Raw genomic sequence first — 21635 nt, forward strand, 5'->3', positions numbered from 1 at the left:
ACGGGTATACGTATACTTCGCGCGTGCCCGCCGCGGCAGGAAAGCGAGCCCTGGCCTGCTCTCTCTTCTGGTGTTCCCGTCGTGTTCCGGATGCGGGCGCGCCGCTCGCGTCGGGTGTGTCGTAATCGTGACGATTCGTGCCACCGCGGTACGAACAACGCGGACGACGCGTACTCGCCGCCGGTTGTCCACCGCAGCGGGGGACGGGGCCAGCGACGGAGGCAGCCAGCGGCGGCGGCGACGGCGGCGGTGGTGGCAGCAGCAGCAGCTCTCGGCTCTCAGCTGGCCGCTCCTCCTCGATAGAGGGTACTCGTCTTGAATGCTGCTGCTGACGCGCGCGGGACGACGCGGACAGTCGGCGTTCGCCGGTGCTCCGAGGAGGATGCGCGCCATACGTTGCCGGCCGTGTCACGGCCTATAGGCGCGCGGTGCACCATAGCCCGCTGCTCCCCCTCCTCGCCCTTCGGTAGGTAGGTGTATTATTTCTTGTCGTTGCTCCGTATCCTCCGTTCCACGAATGCTCGAGCGAGTGCGAACCAGGATTTGAAGGTGCTGTCGTTTGCGTCGTTAGGAAGGATAGAAAGAGAAAGAGAGGAGTGAACGAGAATGCCTTTCGAGGTTAGAGGCTATGGTGTTTCGGTGTGTTCGGGCGCCCGCTCAGGCAATGCCTGGTTAAAGTTCCGATATACGTGCGCGCGTACGCGCGTCGTCGTTTTTTACTCGCCACGTTTCCGTTTCTCACTTTGGAGCGCGTGGCCTCGGCAGCGAGCTCGCGTGTGACCGGCGGCGGCGACCGGTCGATATCTCTATCTTTCTCTCTCTTTCTCTCTATACTCCGACGTGCTCCGAAAAGGACGTGTCCGACGTGCAACGGCGAGGACAGCGGGAGGATAGACGCTCCTTCCGATCTCGCGAGCGAGCGAGTGGCGACGGCGTCGTTGCCTTAATGGCACCTCCTCGTCGTCGTCGCCGCCGCTCCCTGTGCCCGCGCGCGAGACCGAGACCTAACCTCCTCCGCCGCGCGAGTGCGAATGCGACCGCGAGAGAATCGATCGACCTGGTGGTGGTGGTGCTGCTGCTGCTGCCGGCCATCCCGGGGACGACCGGCACGTAACTCGTAATCGGCGTAACGAGCGCGCGCGCGCGCGCGCGCGCGCGCGGACACCCTGATTTTCACCCCCGTTTCCACCCCTCCGTTCCCGCGAAAGGGAGAAACCGGTCGACGACGAAGTTGACATGAACTACCCGGGGGAGATTCGTCGATCGCGCCGATCTCAGCCTAAGGTAACGGCGGATAGCGCGATATTGTGCGGAAAAACGCGCGCCAGCTCCATTTTCTAATTCGCGCGTAACGAATTGTAATTCCCCCCACCCTCTTTTTTCCCCGCCCTGCCTGGAGATTGTCGCACCCTCCGCGATTCCGCGAATCTCCCTCGGCCATCCCCCGCGACCGTTACGGACATTGGACGTTGCTTTTGATTCCGTCGCGTTATCGATTACTCCGCTTAATTATCGTAACACGTGGCTGGCGGCTCGCGTGCGCTAGTTGCGGCTTGCTCACGCGGGTGGTAGGCGGACGTATTTTCTTTTCTCAATGCTCTCCCCTCCCCCCTCCTCTCTCTCCTCTTGTTCCCTCGGCTCGTCAAGGGAGACGCGCCTATGTGCGTTTACGTTTCAATTTCGAATCGAAACGCGTGAACGCGTTTAATTAACTTTTTTCTGTTAATTCGCATCGCTTCCGTTATGCCGTTTGCTTCTGTTTTACAATTTATTTTTAGTTGATTAGCAATTTTGAGCAGACAAACAGGTAGACGGCTGTGCATTGTACGTTCATGGCTGCGATATTCGTACGTTCATAAATATTCTAGAATCGCTATTCTTCGTGAGAAGCTAAATATTTTAACCTGTCTGTCGTTCGTTAGGCACAATCTTGTTAGCAGTCGATATTGCTCTTTTATACAGAAAGAACGGTTTCGCTGAAGTATCGATATATTTAACTGGACGTAGAAAATAATGATAGTAACTGAAGGATTTCCTACAAAAACCAAACAGGTCTAAAGAGTTGAATCTTCAGAAAACCAGAGACTCATCTTCAAACCGTTCGTTGTATAATTATGGTAATTTTTCCCTGAACATATAACAGACATAAGGACAAAATTGTTGGCTTTGTTCAATGTTTTGAAGATTTATTCAAAAGAGAAAAATATATGAAACACTGGACTTGTTTGATTTTTGCTTATATTTATGCTTTATTTTTATTCATATTTATATCATTACATTTGTGTACACACACACACACACACACACACACACACACACACACACACACACACACACACATATATATATATATATATATAAATCTAAATTTAAATAAAGTATCGTGGTAATAATGCATGTTGCTGAAGAATCCAAAAATTTAGCCGGATCTGAAAATAATTTCTTATTGGACTATCAACAGAATTCTTAAAATTAAATAAGTTTATTAAAAAAAACATCTTGATTATAGATTACAAAAAAACATATATGTACAATTTATTTATCCCATAATATTTTACCTAGATTAAAAAAAAAAGAACTTGTTTGATTTAAAAAATTCGATGGTCCAATAAGAAATTATTTTCAGATCCAGCTGATATTTATTCTTCAAAACCGTGTACCGTTACCGCGATATTATGATACAGTCTTACACCTACCTATATTTTTTACGTCAAATGATTTAAATGCCGCTGCACGTAAATAAATGTTGCAACGTATATAATCATAGAAATACATTGATACGGTACACGCGAACGCCGTCGAAAGCGAAAAACGCGCAATTTCGAGACTGGGAAAACGCGCTCGCTTTCCGGTGTCACTCATTTGCACGTGTAAACGAGCAGGAGTAAAATATTCAAACGCTACCGGACTCGTAAAACCTAACCGCGGCTCAACTTTTAGAGAGAGGATTTTCCATGCGGGAGAGGCGCGCCTGTGTGCCGAGAGTACGATACGTAGATGTATATCTTTAATAAGACAACACGCGAGGCAAGGTCAGAAGCTTTTATTACTCTCTTACGTCGCCGAATCAATTTTCCGGCGGTGGAATAAGCTAATAATAAAGGACGCGCATTTGCTGTCGAATAATTAATAAATAAACCTCGAGTTGCGCTTCTCGAATCTCGCTTGAGGGCGGCGGCACGTGTCGCGCGTCGCGTCGCGTCGCGTCGTTTGCATTGGGGAGGAGATCGCGGGGTGGCCCAACCTCAACGCCCCGCCGCCCCTTGTTTCACATATATCGAAAGCACACGCGGGATGAAAAGGCAAGTGGGCGCGCGCTTTCCATTTGCATAACTTTTCGCGGCACACTTGCGTTCGCGACTTGAATTAGCCCGAATCGATAACTCCGCGGCGCACGGACGAGCGAGGAGCGTGTTTCATCACGTGCCAAAGTTAACGCGCGCGATAGAACTCGGGGAGATACGTACGTGTAAAATAAAATCAATTCACTTTCGTGGTAACGATGTGATTGATTAAACGCGAGCCAACTCCTAATTTAATCCTTTAATTGTACTTTGGACAGATTCGCGCGTTCGCGTAACTTTGTGTACATATTACACGGAGAGAATTTTTTCTTAATAATTACCCTGAAAATCGTGGTAATTGTGAGATAGCGTAAATATATATATATATATATTCGAGGTATGTGTGACATTTGTTTCTGAAAATATTATAATATCTGTGGGTTACATTTATACCGATATTTTGAGGAGATTTACAGTGAGTTTTTGCAGCTCATTAAATTGCGAATAAACCTCTAAGTATATGTAAGGAAACAGAAAAGAAAAGAAAAACGAATCACACCAGATTCTGCTTTTTTACATCATGTCCATTATTTTATATTATAATAATATAAAATTACATATAATATATTAACTCTGTTAATATTATATTATTTTATGTTTCATTGAATTAATGTACTGCATTAATTTAACAGAATTTGGTTTAGGTCCATTTTTCCCTTCCCTTTGTTTCCTCCGGCTCATCGTAGCAAAGCCGAACTCGCTGACGCAGAATAGCGCGAATAAAATGGAAAGCACAGACATGGAAACATGGCAAACTCGTGTCGAACCGCCCAAATGGGGAGCACCTGATATTGCCGATCTTCGATGGAGCGTGATTGCGTCTGCAATTATTATTACATAACGGTAATAACGCATAACCGCGATGATGACGCTTATGCGTGATATTGTCATTGTTCGTTTTATTACTCGCCATCAAGATGATATCTTTCTTCGATTCATGAGCTACGTCATTTCTGCAGAAAGCATAAGAAAGGGTCACTGCACCTGTAAATAATTGTTTAAGAAAAATATTAAAACGTAAGGCTTTAATAACAAATAGTAAATTTATCATCTTTTTATGCAAATTTGATTAAAATATTTTCTACTTGGAAATGTTATTATGTTAAGTGTAATTATGTCATCAAGATATTATCGTGACTATTCCCTGCCCGACTGATATATATATCTATAAGAATTTCAGGAAATTCCAAAGATAATTAAATTATGCTTTTTTTTTCCTCGAAATAAAGTACAGACGTGTATTCTAAAAACTTGAAAATATGTTTATGAATTTTTTAGAGACTTTTTGAAAGTACTTTAAATAAATAAAAAAAAACGGGCGCACGTCTGTGATATCGAGAAGATATATTTTTTTACGTGAAAACTTAAAAATAAAATTATTTTTATTTGTTTATTTTGAAACTGGTACAGTGACTCAACGTATTTTAGACACAACGTAGATAATGGCCGTGTATATTTCTCTTTTGGTACAACGGCATGATTAACGAAACATTCAAGAACAATTAAGTGGAACTTAATAAAATGTTGTAAAAACTATTTTCGAATTAAAGTTTGTAAAACTTTATCAGAGGGAAACGTCAGATCGTTGGTCGCATATCGCGCACATCGATGGTACACTGTCGGTACAATCAGGAGACGAAAAAGATCCGTCTTTCATTAACAATTTCATTTCATATATTTTTTTTTTTATTCTTTATCGCCGCGCGGTCGCTCGATCGACAGTCGGTTCGGTTCCGCGAGATACAACGGACGTTAACAAGCGCACGGCAATAAATACGCGCGCTATTTGTTTTTCTCTCCTCAAAGGCGGACATTTGCATAACTTGGCTCGGCTCGGCAATGTCCAATAACAAAGTCGTTCGCGGTGGAAACCGCCTGCGGACCGCGGCTCTGGCGGCGCGCGCCGGCAGACAACGTGGCGACGGGGTATTACTGATCAGCGCCGGCGACTCTCGTCGTTCAGCCTCGTTCTCACGACGACAAACTCATCGTCGTCGCGAGAGGCACTTTTGGCAGCGCCTCGCGCACCAACGAAAATTCGCCGCACGCCCGTTCGACTTACGCACTTTTGCGAAAAACGCGAATTTTCCCGCGGGCGCATTTTACCGTTCGCCGAGGACAGCCGCGGTCAAGTTGAACTCGGAAAGTTTTCGATAACTCTCCGATACGATAAGATAAATTCGAGACGTCGTCGCGAGTCATATCTCGCTCGCGGTCCGGAAGGACGATGTCTTTTCTCCCCCTCCCCCCTCCGTTTCGCGTCCGCAAAAAGGTGCCACACAGAAAAAAAAAGAATATTGAAGAATACGGAAATCTTGAAATGAGATTATATCGCGTCATTAAATCAAAAAGATTTACTTGAATGAAGATTTATTTCAAACTTTTATATAGCTTAACCAAGAAAATAATATTCTTGTTATTTATGAATAATTTTCTTGAATGGAAAAGAAAGAATATTGGATAGAAAATAATACACGTTTAAACCGGAGATTATAACTTTCTTAGAATGAAATTATCAAAACAATTATATCATATTTTTAAAATAATACTTATAATATTGAAGTAAGACTATAATATCTTGAAATTCAAGGTTTTCAAATTCTTCTAAGAAGATTATACATTGCTGCTTATATATACATAAAACAAAGATCGCGTTAATTTGAATGCATGAGTTTCAATTTGAGAGTAACTTTTTTTCCGTGCAGGGATGAGATCACCCCGCTGCGCGCGCACCTGTGCAAACGAAACGCGCGCGAAATTCCCGCGGTAAAACTCGGGGTAAAGAGCGATGCAAAGAGCGTCAGGCTGTCACTTGCTCTCCGGATCGGCCGATCCGATTTATCCGCGAGTTCCGGAATGTTTTTCCAGCTCTCGGCAGCCTCTCCCGCCTCCTCTCCTTAAACGATCGATTCGCGCACGAGGAATTCCTCCTCGGCTCGGCTCGCCTCGCGCGGGTCGCTTTACTCACTTGAACGATAATTGATACCGAGCACGTGCACTTACTGCCCGGTCCGGGGCGATCGTCACGCGCTTCGGGCCGACAACGATGGAGATCGCCCCACACGCCGCGCCGGCCACTTGGATGACCACGCAAAACGTATAACTACATAATAGCGTGGATTTTATCGCGAGATATACGATACGCGGCAGAAGTGCCAGGCGAAATTCTTCCACACGCAGACGCACACACGTGCGCCTCTCGTCGTAGAGCGCGATTGATTACCACGCGCTCATTACACGCGCGAGTCTCATCATCGTCATCTCCGCGTCTCCATCATAGACAGCCGGGAAACTCGTGGCAATCTCTCTCGCCACGAAAACCGACCTGATTAGCTAGTTACGTTAACGTATGTCACTCGCGCGCCGTTTAGTGAGTCACGAGACAAGACGGGCAACGCCGGCAGCAATTTATATATGGTTTACTGTAGTAGATGAGCGTTAGAGATGTGACTGCGGCTTATTACGACCACTTATTTCGCGCGGCTTCTTTTTTTTTCCTCGCTTTGTCGTTTGCGTAACGCGTCGTGACGGAAGCTGCGCGCGCGCGCGAAAGAGAGAGAGAGAGAGAACCAAGAGATAAAACACAAGTATATTTTTCTTCGCCGCCGCGCGGCGCGGTAGAAATTAATAAGCTCGAAATGTTTGCCGAGCATTTGTGTATCGAGGCCACGTCGCGTCGCGCTGACGAAACGAGATCGAACCAGATAAAAAGGTTGATTTTTCTGGTCTGACATTACAGTCCGGGAAGTTTTTTCGTGGCGGACGGCGATCCCGCGCGGCACGTGTAAAGCGGTAAATCTTGATTGTTTAGCCGGAGTTAAACACTCGTACAAAGGGTTCGGCGCGCACAGCGGCGGCGACGGCGGCGGCGGTGGGCGTCGACCTTGAATCAGCTGTTTGTTCTCAATGCCGACGAGCATATTAATACGCCGCGTGTCCTGCCTGTAAAAGACATTGTACTCCCCGGTTGCGTGGCAACGCCGGTTCCGCGTGAACTTGTTGAGCGTACGGCGGCGCAAAAAGTTTTTTTTTTACGCGTTTAAAAAAAAAGGGGGGGGGGCAAAATCTTGTGTGGAACTAGTATTCGCGCGTCGCAGATGTTGCGGGTGGAAGTTTGTAACAAGGGAGGCTATGATACATATGAACACTTGGTAAAATGTGACTTATATATAAATCGTTAGATTAATAAAAGTAACATTTGCACAGACAGAAAAATGTCAAACGTAATTATAAAAATTGACCGATACATGTGAGATATTAATTATATTTGACATTTTTTTATTTTTCTCTCTTGGCTTTCTTTATTTCAACGTTTTTTTTAAATATAATATAAGCGTTAAATAATTTATATTATGATATATACGTATGTGTTCTACATATGCCAAGATGTTTCCACTATTATCCGTACGCCGGGAAGTCACGATCGTGCCAAGCGGAGGAGATCCGATTGTTAGCAGATTTCGTGGAAATGCAGAGAGGACGGACGGACGGACGGACGTAGCGCGGGATAATTGTCGCGCGGCAATTCCAGTGGCGGATTACTCAGTTTTACGCATTGTTTTTGTGGCATTTCGCCAGCGCGGCGTACGATAAGACCCGGCGGTGAATTTCCTCGTGACACTTCCGAGATAAGACGCCGATATAAAATCGCATTTATCGGCACGGGACAGTGCACCGCGGCAATATTGCTTTTAATTTTCACTTTTAATTCGCATCTCTCTCTTTCTCTCTCTCTCTCTTTTTTACTGTCTCCCGAACGAGAGTCGAAAGAACAGTATGTAGAAAGAAGAGGTTAATAGTAATAATAATCAAGCTTCGATGACATAACTTAAATATTTGATTAATATAATTATATTAATAGTAGAAACAAACGATTAATTATATATTGATAAATAATTGGTTATACTAACGGAACACGTTTAATATAGATTATTTACTTGTCAAGTCAAAGAGCTAAAGAATTAATCCCTTGTTCAATCTTTCTTCTCTCCTTGTCTTCTTTTTTTTTCGTTCTCTTTCTCAGTCGAGAATCGCGAGACATTCCTAAGGAAAAATTATCAGCGATAAAGCTGGTTTTTTCTCGCTTAGCTCGCTCGCGCGAGAGAGGTTTCGCATGATCCGTCACGTGTCTACGTCCGCCAAGCTGCCTCGGAACGGGTCCGAATAGCGTTTTACGTCACGCGTCAGCACGCGGTAAACAAGTAATTCGCGCACGACGACGGAGCCCTGGCGTCCGGCCAGGGAACCGCTAGGGTACCGATCGCTTTGCCCCTTTGTCTCCTTCTCGCGGTCTCGCGTAAAACGCGACGCAACGTCTCGCCTGCTCCTCCGTGAATCGAATAACCGCGGGACCCGCGGACTATTTTAATTGCTCCGTTTCCCGCGGTTTCGATGCGTCATCCTCGGCGAGAGAAAGAGCGGCGAGGAGGGCCGCTTCCGAACGCGCGCGTACACGGGGATAGGCGCGCGCTATGTCGCTGGCGCATTGCGGTAGACGGTAGGTACGCGCTCTATTTCGCGATCGCATCGACGTATCGTACAACAACCTAGCGTATGTGTCCATGGGGGAAACTCACTTACTATGAGAGACCGGACCGCAAAGGCTTGCTTGCGCGCGGGAGCGATAATTCTCGCCCTTCTCTTTCAGCTTCCTTCAATGGAGGGCACCGGTAACGACAAGCAAAACGAGTCGGACGAGTGCGACGTGAACGGGGACAACCGGAAGCGGGACGACGACGATCCGACCGGGCAGGAGGACGTCGACCGGAAGATGAGGGCGGAGGACAGGCGCGAGTCCCTGGAGAACATGAATCTGAAGAACGAGATGAAGACGCTGAAGAAGACGCTGTCGTCGGCCGACGACGAGGAGGCCGACGAGGAGGACGAGGTGAGCAAGGAGTCCGCCGACGACGAGGAGGAGCGCAAGGAGGGTACGCGGACGGCCGGCGGTGAAGAGGAGGAGAAGAAGGAGCAGCAACAGCAGGAGGCATCGTCCAGCGACAGCACGTCCACCAGCACGACCGACGACGAGTCCGAGACCAGTTCGGAGGACAAGACGGAGCCGTCCAAGCCGGAAACGGCCCAGGAGACGACGCAAACGGAGGCGACTTCCAGGGAGGAGACCTCCAAGGACGACAGCGCGTCCAAGAACGAGGACACGACGGACGACAGCGACATCGAGGATGATCTGATCTCGGCGATCAACTACAACACCATTACCTCCTTGGCGGCGCTCAAAGACATGCTCCAGTCCTCCGGTGAGGACTCGGACGGCGTGGACAGTTTCTTCCATCATTACTTTTTATCGCACGTGAACCGGCTGCCGTCGAGGAACCAGACGCACAGCCCATATCCCTGGGGCAGGAGATTATCGGAGTGCCGGGAGGAGGACGAGTATGAAACTGAGGAAGGTGAGGGAGAGATCCTTCGTCCCGTTATTTCGGGCAGACAGCTTTTCAGGGAGTTGATTATCCTCCCCGGATCAAATCGGATTTCCGCGGGAACAATTACGAGAAAGGCGTGTGCAGTTACGAAATGCTAAGCTGTTGCGAGGAGCCTGTCCGATGTGTGCTAAGATTAGCTTAGCGTGCTCTCGCGTTTGGCAACGCGCGGCGCGAAAAGTTACTCCACTTAGGTAACGATCGCTTAAACGTATTTATAACGCGTATTTCTCTCCTCTCTCGCTCTGAAGGAGAGCCTGCGATCCTTGACCGTTTACGCAGGACGCAGTCCTGGCCTTGATATGTAAAGATTTCTCGTTAACAGCGACAGATTTATAATTGCAATTTTCACGTTTCGCTATTCTTGCAAATATTGCTCCTAATAATTTAATCGATTGACTTTTGTCGATGCGCAATAATCCTCGCCGCGGATTTCCCGACTAGGGGGGTCGTCACAGACGCGCCTTTGTGTCACTCCTCGACCTTGGGGAACGCTCTACGCGCGAATCGGATAACGAGAGCTTTGTCGCGTTTCTTTCCGCGAAGGAAAGCGTAAGCTCGTACGCGAAGTCATCACGATGCGACTTTTGCAGGGAAGAACACCGACAGCCCGAGCGTTTTCGATAGCAAGAAGGACGCGCCGAAGGCGCAGATCGAGAAGGCCGACAGCGTCTCCTCGAAGACGTCGAAGGCGTCGAGCCCGTCGTCCTCGGAGAATTCCAGTTCGGAGAAGATCGACGAGAAGTCTCTGGCGACGTCCAGCGTGTCGGACGCGAAACCACCGTCACCGTCGGCGTTAACGGCGATCACGACGACGACAACAATGACGACGACGACAACGATGACGACGACGACGACGACGACGACGACGTCAACGACGATGACGACGACGCCAACGACGACGATGACAACGACAACGACGACGACGACGACGACGATGGGCGCGACCGCGGCGACGACAACGGTTTCGGTTTCCGGTAGATTTACAACGTCCACCGTGACGTCGCCGACGTCGACGACGAAGCCTCCGCTACGAAGACGGCATACCACCGGCCCGGGGATGACCTTCCCCGCCTACCGATCCCCCTTCGTATTCCTCGAGCATGACGTTCTCGAGGACCAGCCCGTTGCCGAGCCCGCATTTCGACAAGCGGTTCTTCGACAGTAGTCTGATCGAAATGAAGAGCCAGGCGAGCAGCACCAGCACCCTCGATTACGATTCCACGGAGGAGGTGTGGGTGCGCAGGTTAGACTTTGTACAGGAGAGGAAACGGCGGGTAAGTGAGCCATTATCTCGAGTATTAACCCGAACGTTATTAACGAGACGCCCTGGAGAGAATTTCTCTGCTTAATCGAATGCGACGAAACTTTAATGACTGTCGCAGCTATCCGATATCGCAACTTGTTGTTATTCGTGCCTTGGTGAGGTGGAAAAATCTCACGGAATAAATTTATCTGCTGTCAGAGTGAAGTAACGAATGTAATAGAAATAAATGGCGAAGTAATTTGCGGATTAAGAGAAACTACGCTCTCAACAACTGAAAATTAGTTTCTTTACAATTATCTTTTTTTGCCGTCATACAAGGTGTCGTTTAAAACTTTACATACTATTATTATTTTAGAAAATACATTTCAAACAACTATGTGTTTCCTTTATATCAATTGTTTCATCTAATTCTATACATAAAAATATTAAGATACAATTATTAAGAAATTAATATTTTACAAGATATTTTATATCGAAATATGCCAGAGTAAAATATAAAATATCTCATAAACCATTAATTTTTCTTGAGATTATTCTATTTTAATATTTTTATATGCAAAATAATTAGGGGCAATTATGTTATGTAAGAAAATTGTATAATTCCATTTCAAAAATGGCGATAATCTCATGAAATCTTTTTTTTCCAAAAAATGATGAGTTTATTACTATTTGTTTTTCCTTAAAATTATAAATTTTCTGGAACATTTTTTGCTATGAATAAATACTTTCACGGATAACTATTTTGTAATGCTTCAAATGCCCAACCTGTATACGTAAATGTGTGTTAAAAAGGAAGGTAAAAATTTTTGAATAAAATTTCTAACATAATTGCTCGAATGATTCGGATATTTGACAAATATCCATCGGAAATTTTTTGTAAGGATCAACTGTCATTCTAAAATTATCGAACTGACCTTGTTGGTGGTAATGTAATACTTTTTATTTTAGAAAAAAATGCAGAAGGAGCACTTTTTAACATCGCGCGCATTCAATTGATGAAACCCGCACAAAATGTGCTGTGCCGACAAATCGTGCGCGTATTCGTAGCTTTTTTTTCTCACCGAGGAGAACACTAGCCTTTCAGAGTTAAACAAAATCGTGTTCGTGCGTTATCCCTTCAAGGATCGAAGAATCAACGACATGTAGACAATCGCCGGCCTCGTCGGCGTCGGCGTTCCATTTGCCCCCGTCTAATAATTGCACCAATTAACCAATTGCCGCGCGGTCCCCGTAAATTTGTTTACAGCGATCCCAGCCGGTCGATTCTTGCGAAAGCGGATCGTACGAGTAATCCCATCGTTCATTCGCGAATCGTTCATTCGTTCGTTGTTTCCTTTTCGATTGCGCCACGATTACTCGTCGGCTGTATGTCAACGAAACGAAATTGAATTTCTTCGTTATCGTTGTCGCATCTCGTTTACGGAAAACGATGTTTTTCCGGCGGTGTTTTATTAAAATACGCTTATTAAAAGGCTTGACGCGTGCATAAGCGTCGCTATTATTGCACGAAAATGGTTGAAAATTTCTTTTCGTGTAGCCCCAAGTGTTTTGTCGATCGGCGCTTATTCGTTCGTCCGCCCATTTCTTTTTCTCTCTTGCTTACTTTCCATCCGGTGCGTCATTGTGCCCGCTAATGATAAGGTCCTTATTTTTATAAGCGCATTCTGCTTGCATTCCTTTTGCATGTCGAACAGCACGGATCGTGAAATCATCATTACGAAGGCATTCGCGCCTTTCGTAAATCGCGAGCCTTAGGGTTGGTCGTGATATATCGCACATTAAAAAAAAAAAAAGAATCGAAAGGAGAACAGAGGGAACTCGAAGACACTTGCTTCCTTCACTCCTCCACTTCTTTTTCTCTGTCTAAAGTGGATTAGCTTGGCAAGTTGGCTAACCGAGTTTCCTCCCGGAGGAACAATCGACGAGAAACGAGCCGGACTTATGAAATAACGATTGTAAATTTCCTAATTATTTTTACGCCGGGCACGTGCGATCGTTAATTTCTTTTTTTTTCTTTTCCTTTTTCTTTTTCATCTCCGTGGCCGATCGAGGGGAAAGACTGGCTCTCATGCGTTTCCAAATGTCGTTCGCCCCAGATCTCTTTCGATCTAACGTTAGGAAGGGGTGAGGCGAACTGGCTACAAGGCTTCCTTTAAGCTCTATCGATTCCACTCTCACGAAAGAGAAAATTATCCCGATACCCCGGCGGCCGGGGTTCTTATGACGAATAGATTATTTTGACGTGTCCACCGTCCCGTGCGCGGCGTCCTCGCCTCTCGCGGGAAATATCGGGACAACATTAATTGGAACAACGAAGCAAACGCGAAACGGCTTACGTCAAAGCTCGGCCACTATTTTCTACGTTTTTCCCGGGATCGCCGTACGCTTCTGTCGCTTTCGTCATTTCAGCTCGCTGGTGCATGTCGCGCACGGACGCGCTTTGCGACTCCTCCGATTTTGTTTTTTTGCTTTTCCAAGAGAAATTTCACGATTAGAAATAGACACATACTCTCTAAATCTTAATCAGTGGATATTCCCTGTCTTTTAGTAATTTTCACTTCAGAATTAATGTATAGTCACTGAAAGATCAGTGTATTTATTTCATCGATTGATAATCAGTAAATGGTTATATGTATATCACTGAAAGTCAGTATATTTCCACTGATTTTGTCGAGTTTTTACTGATTGTGATTTGGAGAGTACGTATTGCGAATTGATATCGATCTTTTTTTATGTTTATTTTTTTATTTAATATTAGATTTAATATTGAATTTTACAGAGACAAAAAATGTGAGTGGGAAAAAGAAAGAAAATGGTTCCACAATCTTATCGGGTCCGAGCGATACGAGAACAACAGCCTCGCGCTGTGCAACGTGAGAAATATATAATCGAATGACAATTATTAACATAATTTTCCATGTCGCAATTGCGCCGAAATTTGTTTCTTCTTTGCGCGCAGATCTCGAATAATCCCTCGTATTTTACGATCTTTCATAAAAGCTGGAGCGAGAAAAATTCGTGACATATCAATTCATTCATGTGATACGAAAATAATACGGCGATACACGGATGTGTATTCGAAGATAAGGAATTATTTTGTTTTCACGGTTTATGATTTTACCTGTGTTCGTAGAGCACATCGCTTTCGCACATGCCTCATTGAATATTTATATCGGTTTCCTTTTCTGTTTACGGAGTTATCGCAGCACGATCGTTATCTAAAGTAGCCTCCAAGTCAAATTGTTAAACGCAGCAATTTATCACGAGTTAAATCTACTTGATTAATGATTAATAATCTGAGTATACGAATAATTGCTTGCTTTGGTGTGACCGAAATTACGTAAAAACAAATTTGTATTAATCGCTTATCAGAACTAAAAATTAGAACAAAAATTAAAAAATAATACAAAACGAGAGAGATAGAGAGAGGGAGAGAGAGAGAGACGAAGGAAGAATGATATTTATTTTCGGAGAGGTGTGCACGTTGAGCCAATATTGTCGCTACTGATAATTGACGTTACACTTCCGCCTTTAACGACGCGATTGTAGGCGGCGGAGCTGAGCTACGATAAGCTTTTTCACGCATAAGAAAACAAGCTGGTCGCGCGGTGATAAAATTCGATAAAAATGGGTCGCCACGTGGATGATAATGCACGGAATTATCCCCGACTGTAACGTCGTTGGCGATAACGTCGTTATGACAATTGTCTAGGTAATATCATTATCGGTATATATGTCGTATCCGTCAATAAAGCGAGAGAAACAAGGTGCGTTTTTGAAATTTGCGCATTCACGTGCTGCGTCAGTCGGCACCGGGCTTTCCACGGACGCATCTGTCGCGATTTTTCCAAAAACCGCCGTGTTTAAAATCCGCTCTTTAAAAAATTGCATCAATTTTTTTTTTCTCTTTTATTTGCGAGACTAGAGAGTTTAGCGGTGCAAATCCGACGCGTCCGTCTGTATGTTTAGCTATTGAAAACGTATTGTTCGGGGAAATGTTTCGCGTCAATTAAAATGTTTGCTCGTCGAATCGAAACATTTTGTTGAGATGGCGAGGCGATATTACGTAATTCATTTATTACATATCAAACCGAATCATGCGTAGTTGAGGCAGAAACGTTTCAGAGACGTGAGCACTCGGGCGCGGATTTCTGAACGTAAGACCCCCGTTGCCGAATTTCGATAAGGAACTCGACCGGTTATAGCAAACTCGGCGTGCCAAGGTCGGTTATCGCGGCTAGTGGAGCGGCACGGACGTAAAAAAAGACAACGCTTCGAGCGATGATCATCGTCGTCACCGCTCGAAGGTGAATCGTTATCGCGATAACGAATTGCGAGAAGATGGATCGCCGATAGATACTGCCGTGTCACTTGTCACTCGGCGACGGAATCCCTCGATGGACGCGCGATATCCGCGGGCCTGGTGCGCCGTTGGTTCCCCGTCGTCGTCATCGTCGTCGTCGTCGTCGTCGTCGAGCGTCGCGAGAGAGTAAGAGAAAGAGAGATGTCGGTGCCCCTCGGGGGTGCGATACTTCCGAAAGTGCGCAAGTACTCTCTAGTGCCGTATCTGGACCGTTCCCCCCCGGAGTACCGCGGAACCTACCGCAAGTACTCCCTGGTGCCGTACCTGGACCGTTGCCCGGAGTACCACGGGACCTACAAGGTATATTTCGCGAGGTTTGTCCTATCAGTGCGGGCGACTAGATAACGTCGCGCGGCCACGGCAAAAAACGGATAACGTCCACGTCAGCTCCGCGAGAAAGAATGGAGGAAGGCTGGAGATGAGAACCGCTCGCGAAGGTCGCCATCCTGTCGCGCCCTTCTTCGATCCCTTCGTACTCTCCCATTGTACTCCGCGGGAGAATTCACGTGAATGCGCATAACGAACGTCCACGCGGGGCGCCCATCAATATCCCCTTTATGCGCTAAGCAATTTGTTATTTCGTTAACGAACGTGCTTCTTCTTTTTTTCTTTTTTACGAGATAGTCCCTCTTCTCTTTTCCGCGAAAAATTCGCGGGGCTGAAAAAACAGCTACGTTATCCGCGAATCTGGGAATCGTCGCCTCGAGTTCAGTTTTAATTGTATGTCTTGATAAAGAGACAATTGCGTCACTGACTGACGGTATTTCAGCGGACAAGGTGTGTGATTCATAATGCTCCGTTGTACGGCGCGCCACGAGGGATGCAGTTGACCAAGTAACAGAATAAAAATAGAATCGTTGCTTGTGCGAATGTTAAAACGCTCTCTCGGGAGCTGCCGCGAGCACGATCGGGGGCGCGCGAAGTGATCGCACGCGCTGTTCGTTGGACCGTATCCAGGAGCGGAGTCTCCCCTCCCTCCTGGACGAATTCCAAAGATATTATTATTATGTAATTGGATACGCTTATCTTATTTATCTCAGGTTTTTTTTTCTCTCTCTCTCTCTTTTTCCCGATCGCTCAAACAAATCGATGCGAAATTTCGCCCCCGCCCGCGCGAACATTCGTGCATCGTTGCGTCGCCGTGATGTGCGTGCGAAAAGCTAATTATAAGAATGTGTACGTAAATATAATCGCGCGCTATCGTCTGCGATTAAACAGCGATATCTAATCACAGCATGTGTCTCTCTTTCTCTTCGTCTTCGCGGTTATTCGCGGCTTACAATAATTCCGCTGGCGAGCCGCCAGAATCGCGCGTGGAATCCCCGGATGTTTTCGCGGGATTTCGCGCGCGGAACAATTCGATCGATCGGCCTTTAAACCTTAAACGCTCTTTCTTCTTCCTTTCGCAGGAGCTCGGCTCGCAACCGCTACCAACGATCGTGACCGAGGACGCGGATAATTCCGGACATGTTTCCCAAGGTCACAGGCCACGAGCAGGTGAGTCGACGGCAATTGCTGTCGATCGGTCATTATGTTTTCTGCGCTTCCGGGGCGCACGCGAACGACATATCCACATTTCGCAAGGAGATATCATATCGCGTAATTATTGTTATCCGTTTGTCCGTTAACGGGAAATAAATTCTTTCCGATACCCAGCGATTCGCGCACAAGTGGAGAACGGTAATTGCCATCTGTTGAATACAACTCGACAGATCTACTTATTATTGCGTAAATAAACCGGTTAAGAACCGGATAAAAAAGATATATTTATAAGATAACTTGTGTCGCAGATACGTGGGGGTCGCACTCGAAGACGATCAGAAAGTCGTCTTATGGGAGCGCACCTAGTTCCGGGAAATCGACGCCCCTTCCGCAGCCAACCGAACCGTCGAGTTCGTCGAGTTCCGGCAAGGGCGGCCGGAAGGCATCCGGCACCCGGTCCGGTTCCACCAGTCGCAGTAACAGTCGCAGTAATAGCGCGGAACGTCGGAGGAGCGGCGGCGGTACGGATGACACCGCCAGCCCTACGAGAAAGCCGGCGCTCTTCGACGCTTTCAGACCGAGGAGCAAGTCGGACGCCAGCAAGAGGAAACCCAGTATTATAGCTAATATGAAAAGTGCCGTTCAGGTACAAATCTAGAGAGTAATACACGAATTATAATATAGCGATAGAGATATGATAATACGTTAAAGAGGAGATGAAAGAAATTTATAGCTGTTTTCTTTTCTTTTTCTTTTTTTTTTTTTGAGAATTAAAAAGAATGTAATGAATAAGAAGGAGGATTTTTATATTATATTTTTAACTATATTAAACATTTTTATGCGAACTTATTATAAATAATAACTGCCATCGGTCGTTAACGTAGATCGTGATTTTGAAAACATATCCTGCGGCAGTTATCATAACATTACGTAGAATGTTTTGAAAGCAAAAAAAACCTTTAAGAATATTAAAGAGAAAGTTTAAATCTTTTACATACAGCTTTTTATCTAAAATTTGGAATTTTTATTAAATATAAAAAGGAAGACTAGACATTTTTATTAGAAATCGTATACAAAGGAAAATTAAGTAGTGAAGAGAAAATTTTAGATTGATCGAATATTTTTTGAGATATTACAACCATCGGCTTTGAAAATGTTATTTTGGGAGAAATGTGTTTAAAGTTTCAATTGTAAATATTTTAAGAGACCAAAAGAACACGTGAGCAAATTTAAAATTCCATAACTTTGTTGCTTTTTATTAAATTTCAATAAAGTTTGATTTACATACTTTAGGCACTTAATATTTTAAGAAAATGCAAAAAGCAAACATCATTTTTTTTTTAGTTTTTAATCTATGTTCTCTTAAATTTTATAAAATGTAGTTTGAAAAAAATTGTATTAAAACTTAATTTATAATTGCTATATAAATATGAAAAGTTCTGTATACATTAGGAGGCGTTTTATATACATTTCTACTATATCTATTATAATATATATTGCGGCATTACTCATTTCTGTTGTGTTATATGATTGTCCAGCATTCCTTGCACAGAGGATCGCACGGAAGCTCGTCGGTGGATGTACGTACGGAGAAAGATCACAGGGAGAGCCAGAAGGAACAAAAGGAAAACAAAGAACAGGGAAGCGGACGACCTAGAGCTGGATCCGAGAGCAGCAGGAATCCTGTGAGCAAAGTCATGGATCTCATTAGGCACAGAAGCCACAGTGCCTTGAGCGCGGACGACAAGCGGAAAGCGGTAAGCAGTCCTCTACATTAATCACGCGCCCATTTATACTATCGTCAAATCTAATAACAATATTATCGATAGAAGTGCAGCATAATTAACTTTTCATCCACGATACATCGCGTCTCGATTCACGTGTCATGATTGTTGATTAACAAAAATGCCCGGAGCTGCATGTAATATTGTATATGCGTGTAAGGCTGCTATTTAATCTTCGAATTTGTATTTAACATTTCGAACGCAGATCAGGTTGTCAGATCTGTAGTTCCGAGTCACGATACGTGCGAAAATTATAAATCTAGAACTAGAAACTACATATTGTACGTGCATAGTCACGTAGTCATAGTCGACGCGTTCAGAGAATCTGCCTTAGCAAAGGTAGACGTCCTTTTTACCATTTGCACGTATTGCGAGTAGGCAAGCACGTTTTCTACCTTCTCGTCGCTCGATTCTCACTCGTGGGGTGATTGCCAGGGAAAATTATTACCTGTCAAGCTTACGCTCTGAATAATAACACTGTGTCGTTAAATGACGTAACGTGTAATTACAATTGCAATTAGACGTATATCTGTAAAGGGGAGAAACGTAATAGTTATGGGCACGTGATGTTGATCAGTTGAATTAAAAGTGCATCATCCGATGTATCGAGGTTTTATCTTTTTTTTTTCGCCATTGATAATTGCAAAAATTTAAGATAATTTTATTATATACCGTGCGAAGTATATTTATATTTGGAAAATGTTCTGAATAAAAATAAAGAATTTTGTGGAAGAGATCCATAAGTATTTTATCAACAAGTTGTAGCGAAATACAAACGGAATAGATCGATCTGTATATAATCCGTTTACGTTTGAGCGTTTTCCACTTAAATTCATTAGAGATAATTAACGTAATTTATAGAGCCCGGCAATAAATTTAAATAAATTTTAATAGCCTCAAAATAGATAAAACATTAACAGGCAATTATAATAATTGTAATTTATTAAACACAATTATCTTTTTCTTTTCGCGTGTAACATTTTCTTTTTTCCTCCCTCATCTTATCATCTTTGGACGCGCAGTAGCACGGTTTAGTCGTTAAAGATCTACGGTTGGGTAGAAATATTTCAAGCGATAAAGATACATTTATCTGCTCGCGACGATTAAACGCGACATAAAAGCGTTTAGAATGTTCCGTAACATCTGCTCAGGTAATTATCGTAGGCGAGAAAAGCGTCTTTTCTTCTTCTTCTTCTTCTTCTTCTTCTTCTTCTTCTTCTTCTTCTTCTTCTTCTCCGTGGGTTATGGAGATGACTCGGCGCGATCGTCGCGATCGGGTTCCTCGTGGAGAACAGGTGTTGCCACGGTGTTGCTTGCGAAAGACGACAACGAGTGCAGTCGAGCACGGTCGCTGCCAGTGGGAGGTAGTGGAGCGCCGCTTTTCGTTCGTTCGTGCGTGCGTGCGTGCTTGCGTACGCGTGTCAAAGGACGGAGAAAGAGGCAGGAAAGCGCGACAGAGAGAGAGAGAGAGAGGCACGCGCTCGCCACGTCGAACACGTGAAAAGGAAAAAAACAGGCGAGGCGAAGGAAGAGGAGGCGTGCCCGTCACTTTCCTCGAGATAGTGCGCGTGAAGGGATCGAGGAGATTCGCAGGGGTGATCGATCGATCGATCGATCGTCACGTGGAGTGATCGTGTGCGGGGAGAGAGGAGAAAGGGTGGGAGGCTGTTTGGGTTGGTTCGGCAATTTGCTCTCGACTCGCAAGAGCGAACCGACGACGATCGTTGCTGACACCCTTCGGAGAAAGCTCTTTCTGCGGATCATTCTTACAATAGACGTAACGAGCCGTGAGGAATTGACTAATCGCAGGATGAATGCGAGAAGAATCGAATTGGTTGATTTCCTCACAGCTCGCTAGTATCCTATCCGTAGTTTTGGCCTAAAAGCCGAGCCAAGGACTACGCGGCACGCGTGTTCGTGATTTCGCAGAAACGCTCGCCTCGCGTTTCGTATAAGATAGAGATATCGCACGTATTCGTGAGTCACGCGTCGTCGTCGTCGTCGTCGTCGTTGTCGTCGTCTTCGCGAACCCGAGGTGAAGTCGACGTCGACGCGGGGAGGGGGGGGGGGAGGGGGACCAGGGGGAGAGGCGCCCCGAGAAACACGCACGGAATTCGAAAAGATTTACGATCTCGCACCCGACGGCGTGACCTAGATGAGGCTGCGATCTTCTCGCTGTTTAACAGTCGCGGCCTCTTTTCTTTAGGTGGCCTAGATGTCACGCCGGCCGACGTTTACCAACAATACCGGAAATTTGCAATGGAAAAATCACGGGGGCCCCGCTGTTTGCGACACGCGCGTTTCACAGAATGCTACGCCGATAACAGACGGTGCGCGACGGTTCTCGCTAGCGCAACCGGCCATCACCGGAATAAACACCACGTGTCGTGGAATTTCCTCGTTTGACCGCCGCGGGGGGAGGGGGGAAGAGGGAAGGAAAGTCTTCGTATTAAACAAAAAAATCATTGAAATTCTAACGCGACGTACATTCGTCGCGTGCTCGGATTTTTGCGCCATCAAACGCGGAGAAACGTAGGATCAATCGTTAATCGTCGTAATAACACGCGTTTCTTCAGATTCAGATTAGCATTAATCTCGGTTTTAACTCACTCGTTCTTTTCTTTTTCTCGGGAACCAAAAAGAAATGGAGGATAAGTTAACAAGTTATTCACTCCAGCAAGAATGCGGAATTACAATAATACAATTGAATTGAAGGCGAATTGTAGTATCGTAATTACGTGCCGTTAACGAGTGTCGTCGGCTAAACAAAAAAAAAACGCGAACATAGCGAAGAAGCGCGAGGGTGGGAGAGACGAAAAAAAAAAACACGATATCGCTCGCGATTGTTTGTTCGAGGCGAGGTGATAGGCCGACACAATGTGCGCCGCACCTGCGACATATGGGTCACATCGTTATTAGTAATCGTTCTCTTTATCGCTAGCGGACGACGCACGA

The 21635-nt window shown here is 45.3% G+C and overlaps 1 protein-coding gene across 1 annotated transcript in view; it reads left to right on the forward strand.

Moving 5' to 3' along the window:
- The first annotated feature begins 215 nt into the window (after window positions 1–215).
- The window catches only part of LOC105839325 (serine-rich adhesin for platelets), a 52695-nt gene continuing 31275 nt past the window's right edge, over window positions 216–21635 (forward strand). The window contains 7 exon segments of the mRNA XM_036294061.1: window positions 216–470; window positions 8992–9754; window positions 10378–10859; window positions 10861–11061; window positions 16824–16911; window positions 17205–17542; window positions 18435–18653. Coding sequence (XP_036149954.1) covers window positions 9001–9754; window positions 10378–10859; window positions 10861–11061; window positions 16824–16911; window positions 17205–17542; window positions 18435–18653 — 2082 coding nt within the window. The 5' untranslated portion in view covers window positions 216–470; window positions 8992–9000.

This window comes from Monomorium pharaonis, chromosome 11 (assembly GCF_013373865.1).
Source record: "Monomorium pharaonis isolate MP-MQ-018 chromosome 11, ASM1337386v2, whole genome shotgun sequence".
In the NCBI taxonomy this organism is placed as follows: Eukaryota; Metazoa; Arthropoda; class Insecta; order Hymenoptera; family Formicidae; genus Monomorium; species Monomorium pharaonis.